General features: G+C 55.2%; 2 protein-coding genes across 2 annotated transcripts; one reads left to right on the top strand and one right to left on the bottom strand.

Annotated features, from left to right (window-relative positions):
* Nucleotides 1–5,176: 5,176 nt before the first annotated feature.
* DCLRE1B (DNA cross-link repair 1B) lies at nt 5,177–6,942 on the bottom strand. Its single transcript, XM_036398559.1, has 4 exons — nt 6,739–6,942; nt 6,489–6,633; nt 6,107–6,286; nt 5,177–6,018 (listed from the first exon to the last, which is right to left on the bottom strand). Exons 1-4 carry the CDS (start codon nt 6,925–6,927, stop codon nt 5,177–5,179), a joined length of 1,356 nt encoding a protein of 451 aa, XP_036254452.1. The 5' UTR covers nt 6,928–6,942.
* A 211-nt stretch (nt 6,943–7,153) lies between these two features.
* Nucleotides 7,154–13,451, top strand: AP4B1 (adaptor related protein complex 4 subunit beta 1). Its single transcript, XM_036398558.2, has 10 exons — nt 7,154–7,359; nt 7,445–7,669; nt 7,737–7,867; nt 8,082–8,229; nt 8,354–8,850; nt 9,523–9,606; nt 10,493–10,596; nt 10,754–10,961; nt 11,459–11,743; nt 12,129–13,451. The coding sequence occupies exons 1-10, from the start codon at nt 7,247–7,249 to the stop codon at nt 12,602–12,604; spliced, it is 2,271 nt and encodes a 756-aa protein (XP_036254451.1). The 5' UTR covers nt 7,154–7,246; the 3' UTR covers nt 12,605–13,451.
* Nucleotides 13,452–13,792: the final 341 nt, after the last annotated feature.

Here is a 13,792-nt window from a genome sequence, read left to right as displayed (position 1 = left end):
CGCCCCCGGCCCCGCCGCGCTCCCGCCGCCGCTCCGGGCCCCGAGCGCCCGCACAGGCCGAGCCAGCCGAGCCCCGAGCGGGCGAGCGCGCACGTGACCGCGGGGCGGGGCGGCCGCAGGAAGCGCCGGGGCCGGGCCGGGCCCGAGAGGGGCGGGGCCCGGGACGGGACAGGGCTGGGAACCGAGCGGGACCGGGCCGTGCTGGGCTGGGGAACCGAACAGGACAGGGCTGGGAACCGAGCGGGACCGGGCCGGGCTGGGCTGGGGAACCGAACAGGACAGGGCTGGGAACCGAGCGGGACCGGGCCGGGCTGGGCTGGGGAACCGAACAGGACAGGGCTGGGAACCGAGCGGGACCGGGCTGGGCTGGGCTGGGGAACCGAACAGGATAGGGCTGGCAACTGAGTGGGGCCGGGCCGGGCTGGGGAACAGAACGGGACAGGGCCGGCAACCGAGCGGGGCTGGGCCGGGCACCGGGAGCTCAGCCAGGCCGCGCTCCGGGTGTCAGAGCAAGGCCCAGGCTCTGCTCCGGGCCCGGCCATGGCAGCAGAGGAACGGGCAGGAACTGAAGCTCAGCAAGTTCCACCTGAACATGAGGAAGAACTTCTGTCCTGGAGGGTGTGGAGTCTCCCTAACTGGAGCTATTCCAGAGCCATCTGGACACAATCCCGTGCCTTGTGCTCTGCCATGACCTTGTTGGCACAGGCAGGTGGGACCAGGTCAGATGCTTCCAAGAAGGGATTTAATCCAGTCAGGTCACCATCACCCACTCAAGAACTCCACAACATTTTTTCCCAAGTCAGTGTAACAGAGACGTTTATTTGCTTTCTTGCAAAAGTTGACAATATTTAAAAATAAAAATTACAAATAGTCTTACCAAAATTCAGACTGAGAGTAGGTTTAGATTACATATTAGGAAAACATTCTTTATTCAGAGGGTGGCAAAGCCTTGGCACAGATTCACAGAGAAGTCATGGCTGCCCCATTCCTGGAAGTGTCCAAGTGCAACTTGGTGTAGTGGAAGTTGTTCCTGCCCATAGCAGGGTTTGGAACTTGATGATTTTTAAGGTCCCTTCCATCCTCACCCATTCCGTGATTCTATGAAAACCTCAGCAACTCTCACAGCTTCCTGTTTACATGAACACAGCACAACGAGTGTGAACCCCCTCCAGCCAAACACTGTCCAGGAGCTCTGTACCCTGAGACAGGGAGGACTCAGTCCTCTGGGCAGGATTCTCTGCAGGCTCACATGGAACACGATCCTCGCCTTCCCCAGATCTGCTCAGCAAGTCCCAGCCTCCCCGAGCCACAGCCAAGAGGCTCCTGGTCAAGGTCTGTCCCAAAGGTTTTATTGCACAACCCGTGGCTGCCTGTGCCTCAGGCTGGGCTTTGGCCAAGGGCAAAGCCACAGCCAGAAAAACTTCAGCACGGCAGTGGCTGTGGCAAAACACCCCAAATTCATCAGAAGGAATTACAAACACACAAAGAACATCCACAGGAGCTCACCTCACGTGATTATCAAAGTGATTCAACCTTTTCAACATGTTCTAGTACCTCTTCAGAGGACTCCATAAAAAAAAAAAAAAAAAACACAAATATTTTAGGCTTTAGAGTAAGTCCAAAGTGACACCACACCATAGAGGTAATTATGTAAACTCATTCATTTTCTGGTGAAGGAAAGCTTTCACCATTGCAGTTTTTTTAATCTAGGAAAGAAGCCCCTGTGCTGCAGGAACAGAGAGCAGCTCTGCAGCAAGGAAGGGAGAAGTTGCTGGAGGTGCTTTGGCCTCACAATTGGGGAAGCAGAGTCAGAAACCCAACCCAGCAGCGCTCTGGAGTGTTTCCCTGCAAGGTGACATTACACACTTGTCTCTGTGGAGCACAGGAGCAAGGCAAGTTTTACCTCAGCCTCTCAACAACAACCTAGAGAACAATGTTCCCTTTTCCACAGCATCAACAGGGCACTCTCCTTCTGCTTTCCTACTGTTCTGAGAAGTTAGAGCCAACTGAGCTGTTCACAGAGCAGTGATTGAGCCTCCCCAGGCAGCTCTGCTCCAGAACCTGCCCTCACAACATGCCAGCATTTGATCACAGCTTGGTAAAACAGCACTGAAAACTTGCCAAGGGGAACTCAGCTCGTTCCTTGTTCCTCTGTAAGGCCTTGGCTGAGCTGTTTCCCCCCACTGGGGCTTGGTTCCCAACTGTGGAGCAGAGATAAGCAGCTGGAGCATGCTCTGTGTGGGTAGATTCGGGAGGACTTCGCTCAGAGCACATTCTGTTCCCTGCCAGGATAACTGAAGTTTCCAAGCATGCAGCCCTCAGATCCCCTCAGCTGCTGGGCTGCAGCTTCTCCCTGTCCCTGCTCTGACCAAAACACACCTGTGACAGCAGTGCAGCTGAGCTGACTGACACTGAGCTGCTCCCCTGGGAGCCAAGAAAACGGGGAAATGGTGGAGACAAGGCTGAGGGACAATAAGGCCTGTAAGAGCCAAATATTTACTGCCAGGACACTTCATGAAAACTTTTAGGTTGGAAAATTAATTTAAGATCACAGAATCCAACCGCTGACCCAGCATTGCCAGTCCATCACTAAACCCATCTTCAGGGGAAGCTGAAGGATGCCCAGAAGCCCCAACAGTCAGCAATTCCAATTTTCCCCACAAGGCCCCATTTTATCTTCCAGCGTTTTAGGACAGCACACAAAAGTAGTATTTAAACACCTAACAGAGAAGAAATGTTTGGCACAAAAATGCCTTGTGCACCTGCTGTGCTGGGGCAAAGATCTCCAACAAACTGTTGGCCAAGTCTCTCCTGCTTCTATTGCCTTTTAAAGCCACAGAGATTTTAGGTTTCCTTGGCTCAGCATGATGGATAATTCCCTCCTCAAGTGACAGGAATTACCCTTTCAGCTCTAGAAAGTGAAGCCAGCATTTTATTCTGCAGCTTTAACTGAGAACACAGAAATGGGATGCAGATCCCCAGACTCTGAAGTCTGCAATGTTCACTTGTTTGTGCATGATTAAAGCTCAGATTTACCCCTGTAAAGAATTACCATTTACAACTCCTTTTTGCCCAGAGGCTGGCCAGGAGGTTCTCCACCTCATTGACTTTAATAAATAGATGATAAGAACAAAAGAAAAAAGGCTGGATGCCACAAAACATCAAATCTCCCAGGTCATTTGCAACATGCCCAAGTGGAGCAGTGACTCAGAAGGTGAGCATTCCTCCCCAGCAGCACAGAGGCTGCTCAAAGCAGGACCTGGAATTTGGGAGTTCTGGCAGTGCTTCACTCTCCTGCCTGTCAAATGAGTCACTTGAATTTCAATAATATTTAAATAACAGCCTGCATCTCCCAGGCAGCAGCCAGCTCTCCACAAGCACAGCACTGTCATTTCCATGTTACAAAACGTGCAGGTGTCTCCACTCACACCCACCTGCTGGAGCTCTGCAGTTGAGTTTGATCAGGAAATAATGCACGCAGAAAACTCCAAGCAGCAGGACACAGGGCCCACAGCAGGAGGCTCAAGCTACCCTTGCAGCTTCACAGGACACTGTTTGTCACCTCCAGTGTCCCCATGGCAGCTGGCAGGCAGAACCACAGCAGCCCCAGGGACAGGCACTCCTTATGTAACAGGGATAAACATTGCCATGCCTGGGAGAGCACAGGGTTGGCAGTCAGGATTCACGTTTGCCAAACAAACAGCTTTCCAAACATCCCCACTCTGGCTGTCAGCACTCTCACTGTTCTGGACAGCCCTGTTTGTGACTGCTGCATCCAGGGGCACCTCTGCTTTTCACAAGGCCTGGCTTCCCTCCAAGAGCAAACTTCCTTTTCTGTCTCAATTCAGGGAATTCAGCCCATCTAGCTGCCACTTGGAAAGGCCCTGTAGGACACTATGTTCAGAAAATTCTGAAACATTTTGCCTAGACAGTACCAAAAGGAGGATCAAGAGAGCTGAGCAACAAACTGGTTTGCTGTTCCAGGACAGTGTCCAGTGACCATTTCCACTCCAGCTGCCCTGACCACGTGAGGGCCCAATTTGAAACGTTGGCAGTGCTGTTTGGCACGGTCAGCTGCAGTGGGTACCCAGTGGTTTGTCACACTACAGACACTTCCCAGCTGTGCCAGGCCGGGGCTCTGCAGCCAATCCAGAGTGGGAAAGTGCCCAACCTCTAACTAACAGAGCCAGTTCTGCTGTTCAGTCACAATCTTTGCAAACAATGCTGCTCAGACTAATCACTTCACACCACCAGGCAGATGTTCCATTATCTCCCATTCCATTTGCCACTGCAGGACAAGAGCAGGCAGAAAGGGAAGGCAGAACACTGGCAGTAACCAGGAGTGCTTTGCAATCAAACAGAATTCAGAGGTGCAAAAGACTGCAGAGAATTTAGTGACCCACTCTGCAAAGCCTACAACTCAAGAGCCCAGATAATTCCTACTTTTCCTAACCACAAACCTGGAAAAGCACTGCCAATTAGCACTGAGATGGCACTTTCAGGAGAGCAGGAACCATCCAGCTGCAGTTGGGTGGCTGAATGCAAAAGCTGCAAGTATTAGTAGATTAACAGATAGAAAACAAATTATTGGATTTCAAGGCACTTCTTTTTCTACATTTCTTTTAGCAGCATTTCAAAAAAGCACCTTAATAAAAAACATTTGTAACACTTCTGAATGAACTGCTCATAATCGGTGAGGTATCACAGACTTACAGAAAGGAGAATCTTTGAGGGTCTCAGATTCCCCTCCTTGCTCCATTAATCACATTCCAGCCATTAATTACTCTAATTACTCAGCTGCAAACAGTTCACACACTCTGCACCTCTGCTTGAATCAACCTCTCACTGACTTTTCTAACGGGGGACGGGCAAGTCACTGCAGAAGGTGGACGGACACAAGGCACACAGACAGTGGGACCACAGTGCCCAGCACAGTGTGGGGACACAGCAGATGTAGAAAAAAAAACAAAACCAAAAACAAACAAACAAAAAGTAAGTTTTTAAGAAGTACCATCCACAAACTGTCTCTAGTTTCCTCTTTGTCCTCTATAAAGAGGTAAAGAAAGTAGAGCCCCAGAGCTGAGCTCCTCTCTCCTAATGGATGGGAAACCTGAGCATGAAGCAGAATGAAACACTGCTACCTGCTGCACTAGCACCAGCAATGTCACACAATTTTTCAGGGCGTATCTTTCTTCCGAAGGAAGTCTTCTACCAGCTGATCAAACTTCTGTGAGGAAAACTGCTTTAGGACGTGTAAGGGAGTGAGTAAATACTGCTCTGCAAGTCCAGTTGCAAGGTGCTCACTGGAAACAGGTGCAGCTCCTGCTGCTCCCGGCTGTTCCCCACTCAGCTCTTCCTTCTCACCCCTGTGAGAAGTGCAGCATTCTTTTGAGCAGAGAGCTGGCTCACAGTAGTGCTGAGGAACCTTAACATCTGTAAACACTTCAGGTTTCTCAGTATTTTTCTCTGGGGAGTCATAAACAACCCCTCGGGGCACAGAACTCCCCAGGGCTCTTTTCCAGAGACTTGTGGGTTTCTGCCCCCTCCTTCGGCTTTGCTGATGTCCAGACTGTTGCACAGACTTTGAGACTCCGAAGTCAGGAAGTACCTGGGGAGCAGAGCTCAGGTATTCCTGAAAGTAAACCTGGCACATGTCATCCTTCACAATGGGAATGACGGAGCAGGGTTTCAGCCACTTCACAAACTCACGCAGCTCCTCAAAGGACGAGTGATCCGAGTAGGGGACGAGGTGGATGTTGGGGTGGGTGACCTTCACGGGCCTGCCCGTGGGGATGATGGCGATGGTGGGGTGCTGCGCGTTCCAGGTGACCAGCGCGTCCCAGCAGATCTCAGCGACATCCACGGCGCGGATCCAGCCCGTGCCCTCCTCGGCGGTGAACACATCGGGCAGCTCCAGCAGCCGCATCTGCTCCAGGCGCCAGGGGCTCACCACCACCCACGTGCTGAACTCCAGCGCCAGCTCCACCAGCAGCGTCTCCTTGCCCAGGGTGTACACACCTGCCAGGGGAGCGGCAGCTCAGGGACAGGGCAGGGGGACGCAAGCCCTGGCTGGGGCCGTGCTGGCAGGAGGGAGGGCAGCACTCACCGATGACCACGTGGTGCTGCGGGTGGGCACGGATGAGGTGGGCGGCCTGGCGGGTGGCCAGCGCCCGCGAGGGCAGCGCCCGCTGGGGGTGGCAGTGCGTGTTGTCCAGGTACAGGCGGTCGATGTGGCGGCCCCTCAGCGCCGGCTCGCCCTGCATGGCGCTCGTGTAGCGGAAATCTCCTGCAAGGACAGGGATGGCAGGACAGGGCCCAGACAGGGTGTGGAGTTTCCCTCATGGAGGATATTTCAAAACCACCTTGTCACAATTCTGTGCCATGTGTTCTGGGATAACCCTGCTTGAGCGAGACATTGGTGACCCACTGTGGTCCCTTCCAACCTAACCCATTTTGTGACTCTGTGATTGTGGGAACCTGCCCTGTACCTGTGTAGAGGATGGTGCCAAAAGTGCCCTCAAAGAGGAACATAACGGAGCCAGGGCAGTGGTTGGAGTCGATCAGCGTCACCGTCACCTCACCCACGACATGGCTCTGCCCCACCTCCAGCGGCCGGATCCAGCACTTCGGCACCTGCAGAGGCCAAGGTGAGGGCAGGGCAGGCCAGATGACAAGGGTTGGGACAGGCACATGGAGATGCCCAGGCGATGAGGGCAGAGGCGGGCGGGACACACCTACCTGCAGGCGGTGATGCAGGAGGCGGGCGGTGAGCGGGGAGCAGTACAGCGGGCGGCTCCATGTGCTAGACAGCCCCACCGTGTGGTCCGAGTGCATATGGGACAGGAAGAAGAGGCGAGCGCCGGCCGCCTTCCGCAGGCTCCAGAAGTCCACGGCGATGGGGGTCCCGTCCAGCACCGTCCCGCTCATGGTGGGCGAGGACGCCGCTCCCCTCAACCCGGTTTTGGCGGGAAGCGCCGCGCACGCGCGGGAGGCGCGGGGCGGGGCCGGGCCGCGCGCCAGGGGCGGGGCGGGGCGGGGCGGGGCGGCGTGGCGTCACTCGCGCCGGGGTCACGTGGGCGGGGCGGTGGGGCCGGCGGGCGGAGCGCGACCGGGACCGGGGCCTGAACCGGGACCTGGACCTGCGCCTAGGACCGGGATTTGGGACCGGGATTTGGGACCGGGACCGGGTCCTAGGACTCGGAGTGGGACCGGGAGCGGCGCTTAGGAGCGGCACCGGCGCGGGGCCATGCCGTACCTGGGCGGCGAGGAGGCGCAGCGGGAGCTGCGGCGGGCGCTGTCGAACCCGCACGTGCAGGCGGACCCGGCGCGGTACCGCGGCGCCGTGCTGCGCGTGATCCGGTACGGCGGCCGGGCCGGGCCGGGCCGGGCGGGGGGCGCGGGGCCGCGCCGAGCCCCGCTGAGCCCCGTGCCCGCCCCGCCGCAGGCTGATGGCGCAGGGCGCCGACGTGTCGGGGCTGTTCCCGGAGATGGTGAAGGCGGGCGCGGTGCCGGACGTGGTGCAGAAGAAGCTGGTGTCGTTCTACGTGCGCGCCCAGGCCCCGCAGCAGCCGCAGCTGGCGCTGCTCGCCGTGAACTCCCTGCGCAAGGACTGCGCGCACCCCAGCCCGGCCGTGCGGGGGCTCGCCCTGCGCACCATGTGCGGCCTCAGGTGCGGCGGGGACCGGGGGGGTGTCCCCGGGCGCCGTGCCCCGCTGACGGCCGGCTGCCTCCCGCAGGATGCCCGGGATCCAGGAGTACCTGCAGCAGCCCCTGGTGAACGGGCTGCGGGACAAGGCGTCCTACGTGCGCAGGGCGGCCGTGCTGGGCTGTGCCAAGATGGTGAAGATGCAGGGGGACTGCGAAGTGGGTGAGTGGCTGGTGGCCGTGGGGCTGGGGACACGCAGGTGATGTGTTTGTGATGTGCGTTCAGCCTTTAGGGCTCTCCTGGGGTCCCTGCGCTGCCCCTGTGTTGTCGTGGCTGCAGGGCAGAAGGAGAGAGAAAGTGGAGGGTAATGAATGAAAGACTGAGAAAATTGCAGTGTGCCAGCAGATCCTGATGGCAGGAGCTCTGTGCTTTGCAGATGGTGCTCTGGTGAACGAGCTCTACAGTTTGCTTCGTGACCAGGACCCCATTGTGGTTGTGAACTGCCTGAGGGCCTTGGAAGAGATCTTGAAAAAGGAGGGAGGTGTTGTCATCAACAAACCCATTGCCCATCATCTCCTCAACAGGTTTGCTTTCTTTGGCACTAAGATGGTGCTGGAAGCTTCTCATGTTTTTTATGCAGAGAGGCAGTTCCTGGGGGACATAAGATGTTCCTGCCCTCCCTGACTGGTGCCCCTGTGCCCCTGGCAGGATGCCTGACCTGGACCAGTGGGGGCAGAGCGAGGTGCTCACCTTCCTGCTGCGCTACAAACCCCGCAGCGAGGACGAGCTCTTCGACATCCTCAACCTGCTCGACGGCTACCTCAAGAGCAGCAGCCCCAGCGTGGTGATGGCGGCCACCAAGCTGTTCCTGGTGCTGGCCAGGGAGTACCCAGATGTGCAGGCAGACGTGCTGGTGCGGGTGAAGGGCCCGCTGCTGTCTGCCTGCACCTCGGAGAGCAGGGAGCTCTGCTTCACCGCGCTCTGCCACGTGCGCCAGATCCTCCGCAGCCTGCCCGGCCACTTCAGCAGCCACTACAAAAAGTTCTTCTGCTCCTACTCGGAGCCCCACTACATCAAATGCCAGAAGATGGAGGTGCTGTGTGAGCTGGTGAACGATGAGAACGTGCAGCAGGTGCTGGAGGAGCTGAAGGGTTACTGCACTGACGTGTCGGTGGAGCTGGCGCAGGGAGCGATCTTTGCCATAGGTGAGAGCTGTGCCTTGCCTTGGCTGCAGCCCTGCACCTTTCAGGGGGGCTGTGCTCTGCTGAGGGCTGCCTGGGCAAGCACCAGATCACTGCTCTGCGCTGCAGCAGCACAGGCAGCAGCCTGCCCACGAGTGGTTTGTGTCAGAGTGAAGCACTGATTGTTTCAGGAGTCCTGGCGTTGAGCTGCTTCAGGTTGTGCAGGAAGTCCTTGAATCTCACGTGAGATGCTCTAGAGAAAATGTGTCATTTCATCTTGTTAATGAGCATTAGCATTCAGTGAGCTGTGCAGGGGGTGGAGGAGCTCTAATACCTGCTTGTCCTTTGAGTTGTGATGGGGGCAGAGTTAAAGTGATAGTTTTGGTTTTGTGAGCTTTAAAAATGGGTGAATTATTACAGTATTCATAAGGAGAAAGTTCGGGATGATAAAATGCCTTTTTTAATGGATTACATTTAAGGAAAGTTCAGAAATCTTCTGAGGCATGCCTCAGAAAAAAGAACATGTCCCTGGTGTGGAGAACAAGATCATTTGGCCACACTTTCAGAAATAGTAGTCAGCAAGGAAAGGAGGGAGACTCTTCCTTTAAAGAGAGTTCATGATGAGTAGCTGGGTTCATGACTCCTGTTTCACTCTGATAGAACGTTGATTTTTATGTCTTTTTGGCATCCTTGCAGCCAATATTGCCAGGACATACACAGAGCAGTGTGTGGGGATTCTGACAGAGCTTCTGGGGCTTCAGCAGGAGCACATCACCTCAGGTAACCACTGCTGCTGGTTTATGCCTTTGCTGGAGCTCATGATCCCAAACTCAAAGGCACTTGGCTTTCAGCTTAGTTGGCACTTTCAGGTGGAAGTTTTCCAGGTGGGATGAGGGGTATGAGGTGTGTTCCTTCTGCAGGAGCTGCTCTCTGTGGAAAAGGAGATGGATGTAGCTGTGCTCATGCTTCTTTCTGGCTGCCACCTGCTGACTCAGGGAGTGAGGGGCTCAGCAGAGATGTTTTACTGTCTGTTTGAGAGCCAAGATGATTAATAGATCTTTTAAATCTCTGTGATTTCTGTTCCCCACATAACAGTCTGATTCAGTTGTGCCCAAGCTTCCTTTTTTCTCTTCTGCCCTCAGATCCACCTTCACATCACTCCTGTTCCTGCTGTTCTCTTTTAACTGGTCTTGCTCTCTGATTTGAAAACCACACGCTTGCACTCAGCTGTTGAATTCCATCTCAGGAGCTGTTTTTGTGTCTGAGTGGGCAGCAAAACCTTTCAAGTTTTGACCTAAAGTTCACGAGCCTCATTTTGAATCGGGGTCAGCTTTAATTTGTCATCCTAACCTCGTGTGTCTGAAGCATCATGAGTCAGAGGCTTTTTAAAGGCTGGCAGTGGCCAGAAGAGAGGCTGCTCTCCAGCAGAGGAACAATCTGAAGTCTCAGTGCTCTATTTTAGACCTGGTGCAGCTTTGCTCTGACAAATGCAGTGTCATGGGATGGGGAAGGAGGGTGCCTCAAATCACAGTCTCAGGCAGAGCGCTGACCTTCCTGGCTGAGATTTGCAAAGCCCCTTGAGTGGAGGGGTTTGAAATGATTTTTTTCTTTTCCCTAGTGGTTTTTATGACTCTTGGGGCATGCTGATAACTTGTTTTCCTTGCAGCTGTGGTCCGTGCTTTCCGGGACCTGGCCTGGCTGTGTCCCCAGTGCACAGATGCCGTGTGCCAGGCCCTGCCAGGCTGTGAGGACACCATCCAGGACAGCGAGGTGAGAGGGAGGGTGTACAAGGACTGTCCATCTTCCCTTTGCCTTGAGACTGGGGGCAAAAATCAGGAATGCTCAGATTTGTTCTCCCAGCATGCTTATTCCCTGCCGACACGTGGCACGCAGCAGCTGTTTGCTGGTGTTCCTGTGGTTCCCTCAGGGCAAACAAGCACTGGTCTGGCTCCTGGGCACCCACGGGGAGAAGATCCCGAACGCTCCCTATGTCTTGGAGGACTTTGTGGAGAACGTGAGGTCGGAGTCGTTCCCGGCGGTGAAGATGGAGCTGCTGACGGCGCTGCTGCGGCTCTTCCTGGCCCGGCCTGCTGAGTGCCAGGACACGCTGGGCAGGCTGCTCTACTTCTGCATTGGTGGGTTCCCCGAGTCCCCACGGCTCCCAGGGACCTGCTCTGGCTGTGTCCCCAGGCTGGGTCAGCGTCCAGGCTGGTTCCAGGTGGTTCCATGCCTTAGGCTGCTGCCTGGCCCCTGGCTGGCTGAGTGTGGAGTCGTGGCATCAGGGTGGAAGGGACCTTAAAGATCATCCAGTTCCGCCCCCTGTGCTGAGCAGGGACACCTTCCCTGTCCAGCCTGGCCTTCCAGGGATCCAGGGGCAGCCACAGCTTCTCTGGGCACCCTGTGCCACGGCCTGCCCACCCTCACAGGGAAGAATTCCTTCCCAATATTAAATCTAAACCTCTCCTCTTTTAGTTTAAAACCATCCCCCTTGTCCTTTGGCAGTCCGCCTGTAAGCAGGCTTGCACTGTGTCCCTGAAAGTCTGTTTTTAATAATTTAGTGTATAATTTAGTGTTAGTGCTCAGGGGCAGTGTGGCTGACAGGATTCTCCATGGGTTGCTGTCTGTGTTCCAGAGGAGGAGCAGGACATGGCCGTGCGGGACCGTGGCCTCTTCTACTACCGCCTTCTGCAGGCTGGCGTGGAGGAAGTGAAGAGGGTCCTGTGCAGCCCCAAGTCTGACCCGTCCCTGGGGCTCCTGGGGGACCAGAGCAAGCAGCCTGTCAATGCCTGGGCTCTGGAGTTCAACACTCTGGCCACAGTTTATGGCAGAGAGCGCTGGGCGCTCGCCACCGCCCAGCAGCCTGTGGAACCCTCCTACTCCTGCTCTCCTGCTGCTGGCTCCAGGAACAGAGACACAGGTGAACAAACCTGCCTCACCTTCCTCTGGGAGCCATCCTTCCCTTGCCAGCAGATCACAGAATCCCAGAATGGTTTGGGTTGGGGAGAGCTTTGAAATTCCTCTCGTTCCACCCCTTCCCATGGGCAGGGATCTTTCACTGTCCCAGGTGCTCCCAGCCCTGTCCAGCCTGGCCTTGGGCACTGCCAGGGATCCAGGGGCAGCCACAGCTGCTCTGGGCAGCCAATGTTCTTCCATGGGTTAGTTTGGAGGAAGGTCAGAGTGCTTTGGGAATTTGGTGTGCAGTGTGTGGCTGGTCACTCGCTAGCCCAGGAAGTGCTGCTCCATCAGATGGGCTCTGTGGAGCTGGGAGCTGCATCTCACAAGTGTTTGTGCTTTCATTTCAGAATCCCTGGTTTCTGAAGGGGATAAGGAAGTCCTGGAGGTTCATCCTGATGCTCCAGTGTCTGAAGGGAACAAAGAACTCCTCACGGCTCATCCTGATGCAGGCAGCCTAAGCTTGATTCCTGATGTTTCCCTGAGTGCAGAACAGTTTGAGAAGACCTGGCTGAGCCTGGACACGAGCTGCCAGCTCAGTCTGCCCTGGCGTGGGCCTGTCCATGCAGACAGCATCCAGACAGCCCTTCGTGTGGTGCACATCCAGACCATTGCCATGAGCAGAGCTGGAGCCCAGCCCTGGAAAGCTTATCTGAGTGCCCAGGATGACTCAGGCTGCCTCTTCCTCACAGAGCTCCTGCTTCAGGCAGCAGATTCAGAGCTGCAGGTCTCAGTGAAGCAAAATGAAGCCAAGCCAGAGGCACTGCAGTCCTTCATCTCAGCCTTGAGGACAGTCCTGGAGGCAGTGGCTGGACTGGAGTCTTGACTGGTGCCTGCTCCCAGCAGGATGCATGCTCAGAGCACAGGAAAAGTTGATTTCTCTGGCTCCTTTTGCCATAGCCAGTGCTGGTTTGGTAGTTGTAAGCTGCAGAGTTTGCAGTTCACCTGGAAAGCCTGGGTGGTGTGGGGGAAGCTGCAGCTGGGGAGCAGGGCAGGGTAAAGGGGCTGCCCTCCCCTCTCTGCTGTGAGTCACAGGACTGGTGGCATCCGTGGTGGCTGTCATGAGGCACAAACACCACTGATGGAACCAGGGCTGAGCAGAATCCAGGGCTGTGTTTTGGAGAGGTTTTTTCCTGAGAATTATAAATAATTTTTAAAAAAAACCAAACACCAGAGGCACAAGGATTCTGGCACTTCTCTCACGTTAAGAGGAGCAGTGCAGTGAGAAGACAAAATCTTGGCTCCCTTTAGATTTGTTTTAATTTGCTGTCTGATTTCAGTAGTAGCTGTGCTTGGGGGCGAGCAGAGCTCTGCTGTGCCAGAGGAGGGCAGGCAGGGGACATCCTGCTCACTGGAACCAGCATGTTCCAAGAGACAGACGTGGGTTTTTGATTGAAATGTGTTACTGAGGTGAAAATTGCCCTCTCTGAAGTTCCCCCAGCTCCTTGATTGAGGGTGAGGTACACAGTGAGATTGATCTAACACCGCTTTAGGGTACTCTGTGAGGCGCACAAGCTTCTTTTAACCCTCTTCTGCCCGATTTCTTGTAATTTTTGGATCCTTTGAAGGACTTGATTGTACCCTCAAATGGCACTGTGCCTTCCATGCACTTCACTGAAACCCTGTCACTGTTGAACACACTTCTGCCTTTCCTAATAAAAATGTGAATCATTCTTGGCTGATTTCTGGAGTTTCTTGTTCCTTCAACCCTCAGGACTGTGGATGGAGTGATCTGTGGATCGGGGCAGCTCTGTGCCCAACAGGGCATTTCTCTCTGACCCTCCTTGCAGCAAAGCTTTAAGGAGCAACTGGGCAATAATTAATCTCGGTCTCAAATGCCAAATTACTGCAAAGGGTGAGCCTGCAGGTGGACTCAAAGGCAGAGCACCAGTCAGCTGTAGCAGTTGACAGTTCCCACAGCTGCGTTGTGTTCCTGCCCTCAGGGAGAGCTGATGTGGGAAACAGACTAAAACTTCCATCCCTGGAAAGTGTCCAAGGCCAGCTTGGATGGGGT

This window comes from Molothrus ater, chromosome 25 (assembly GCF_012460135.2).
Source record: "Molothrus ater isolate BHLD 08-10-18 breed brown headed cowbird chromosome 25, BPBGC_Mater_1.1, whole genome shotgun sequence".
Taxonomy (NCBI): domain Eukaryota; kingdom Metazoa; phylum Chordata; class Aves; order Passeriformes; family Icteridae; genus Molothrus; species Molothrus ater.
Note: the sequence above shows the minus strand (reverse complement) of the source record. Positions and strands in the feature narration are given on the sequence as shown.

What these genes read in the sequence shown, in the direction of transcription:
- DCLRE1B (XM_036398559.1), bottom strand. Translation starts at nt 6,927, where the DNA reads ATGAGCGGGACGGTGCTGGACGGGACCCCCATCGCCGTGGACTTCTGG. An exon ending in TCCTGCATCACCGCCTGCAG is followed by an intron (nt 6,634 to 6,738) that starts GTAGGTGTGTCC and finishes TGGCCTCTGCAG; the next exon opens with GTGCCGAAGTGCTGGATCCG. An exon ending in GCAGCACCACGTGGTCATCG is followed by an intron (nt 6,019 to 6,106) that starts GTGAGTGCTGCC and finishes CTCCCCTGGCAG; the next exon opens with GTGTGTACACCCTGGGCAAG.
- AP4B1 (XM_036398558.2), top strand. Translation starts at nt 7,247, where the DNA reads ATGCCGTACCTGGGCGGCGAGGAGGCGCAGCGGGAGCTGCGGCGGGCG. An exon ending in GCCGTGCTGCGCGTGATCCG is followed by an intron (nt 7,360 to 7,444) that starts GTACGGCGGCCG and finishes GCCCCGCCGCAG; the next exon opens with GCTGATGGCGCAGGGCGCCG. An exon ending in GCAGGGGGACTGCGAAGTGG is followed by an intron (nt 7,868 to 8,081) that starts GTGAGTGGCTGG and finishes TGTGCTTTGCAG; the next exon opens with ATGGTGCTCTGGTGAACGAG.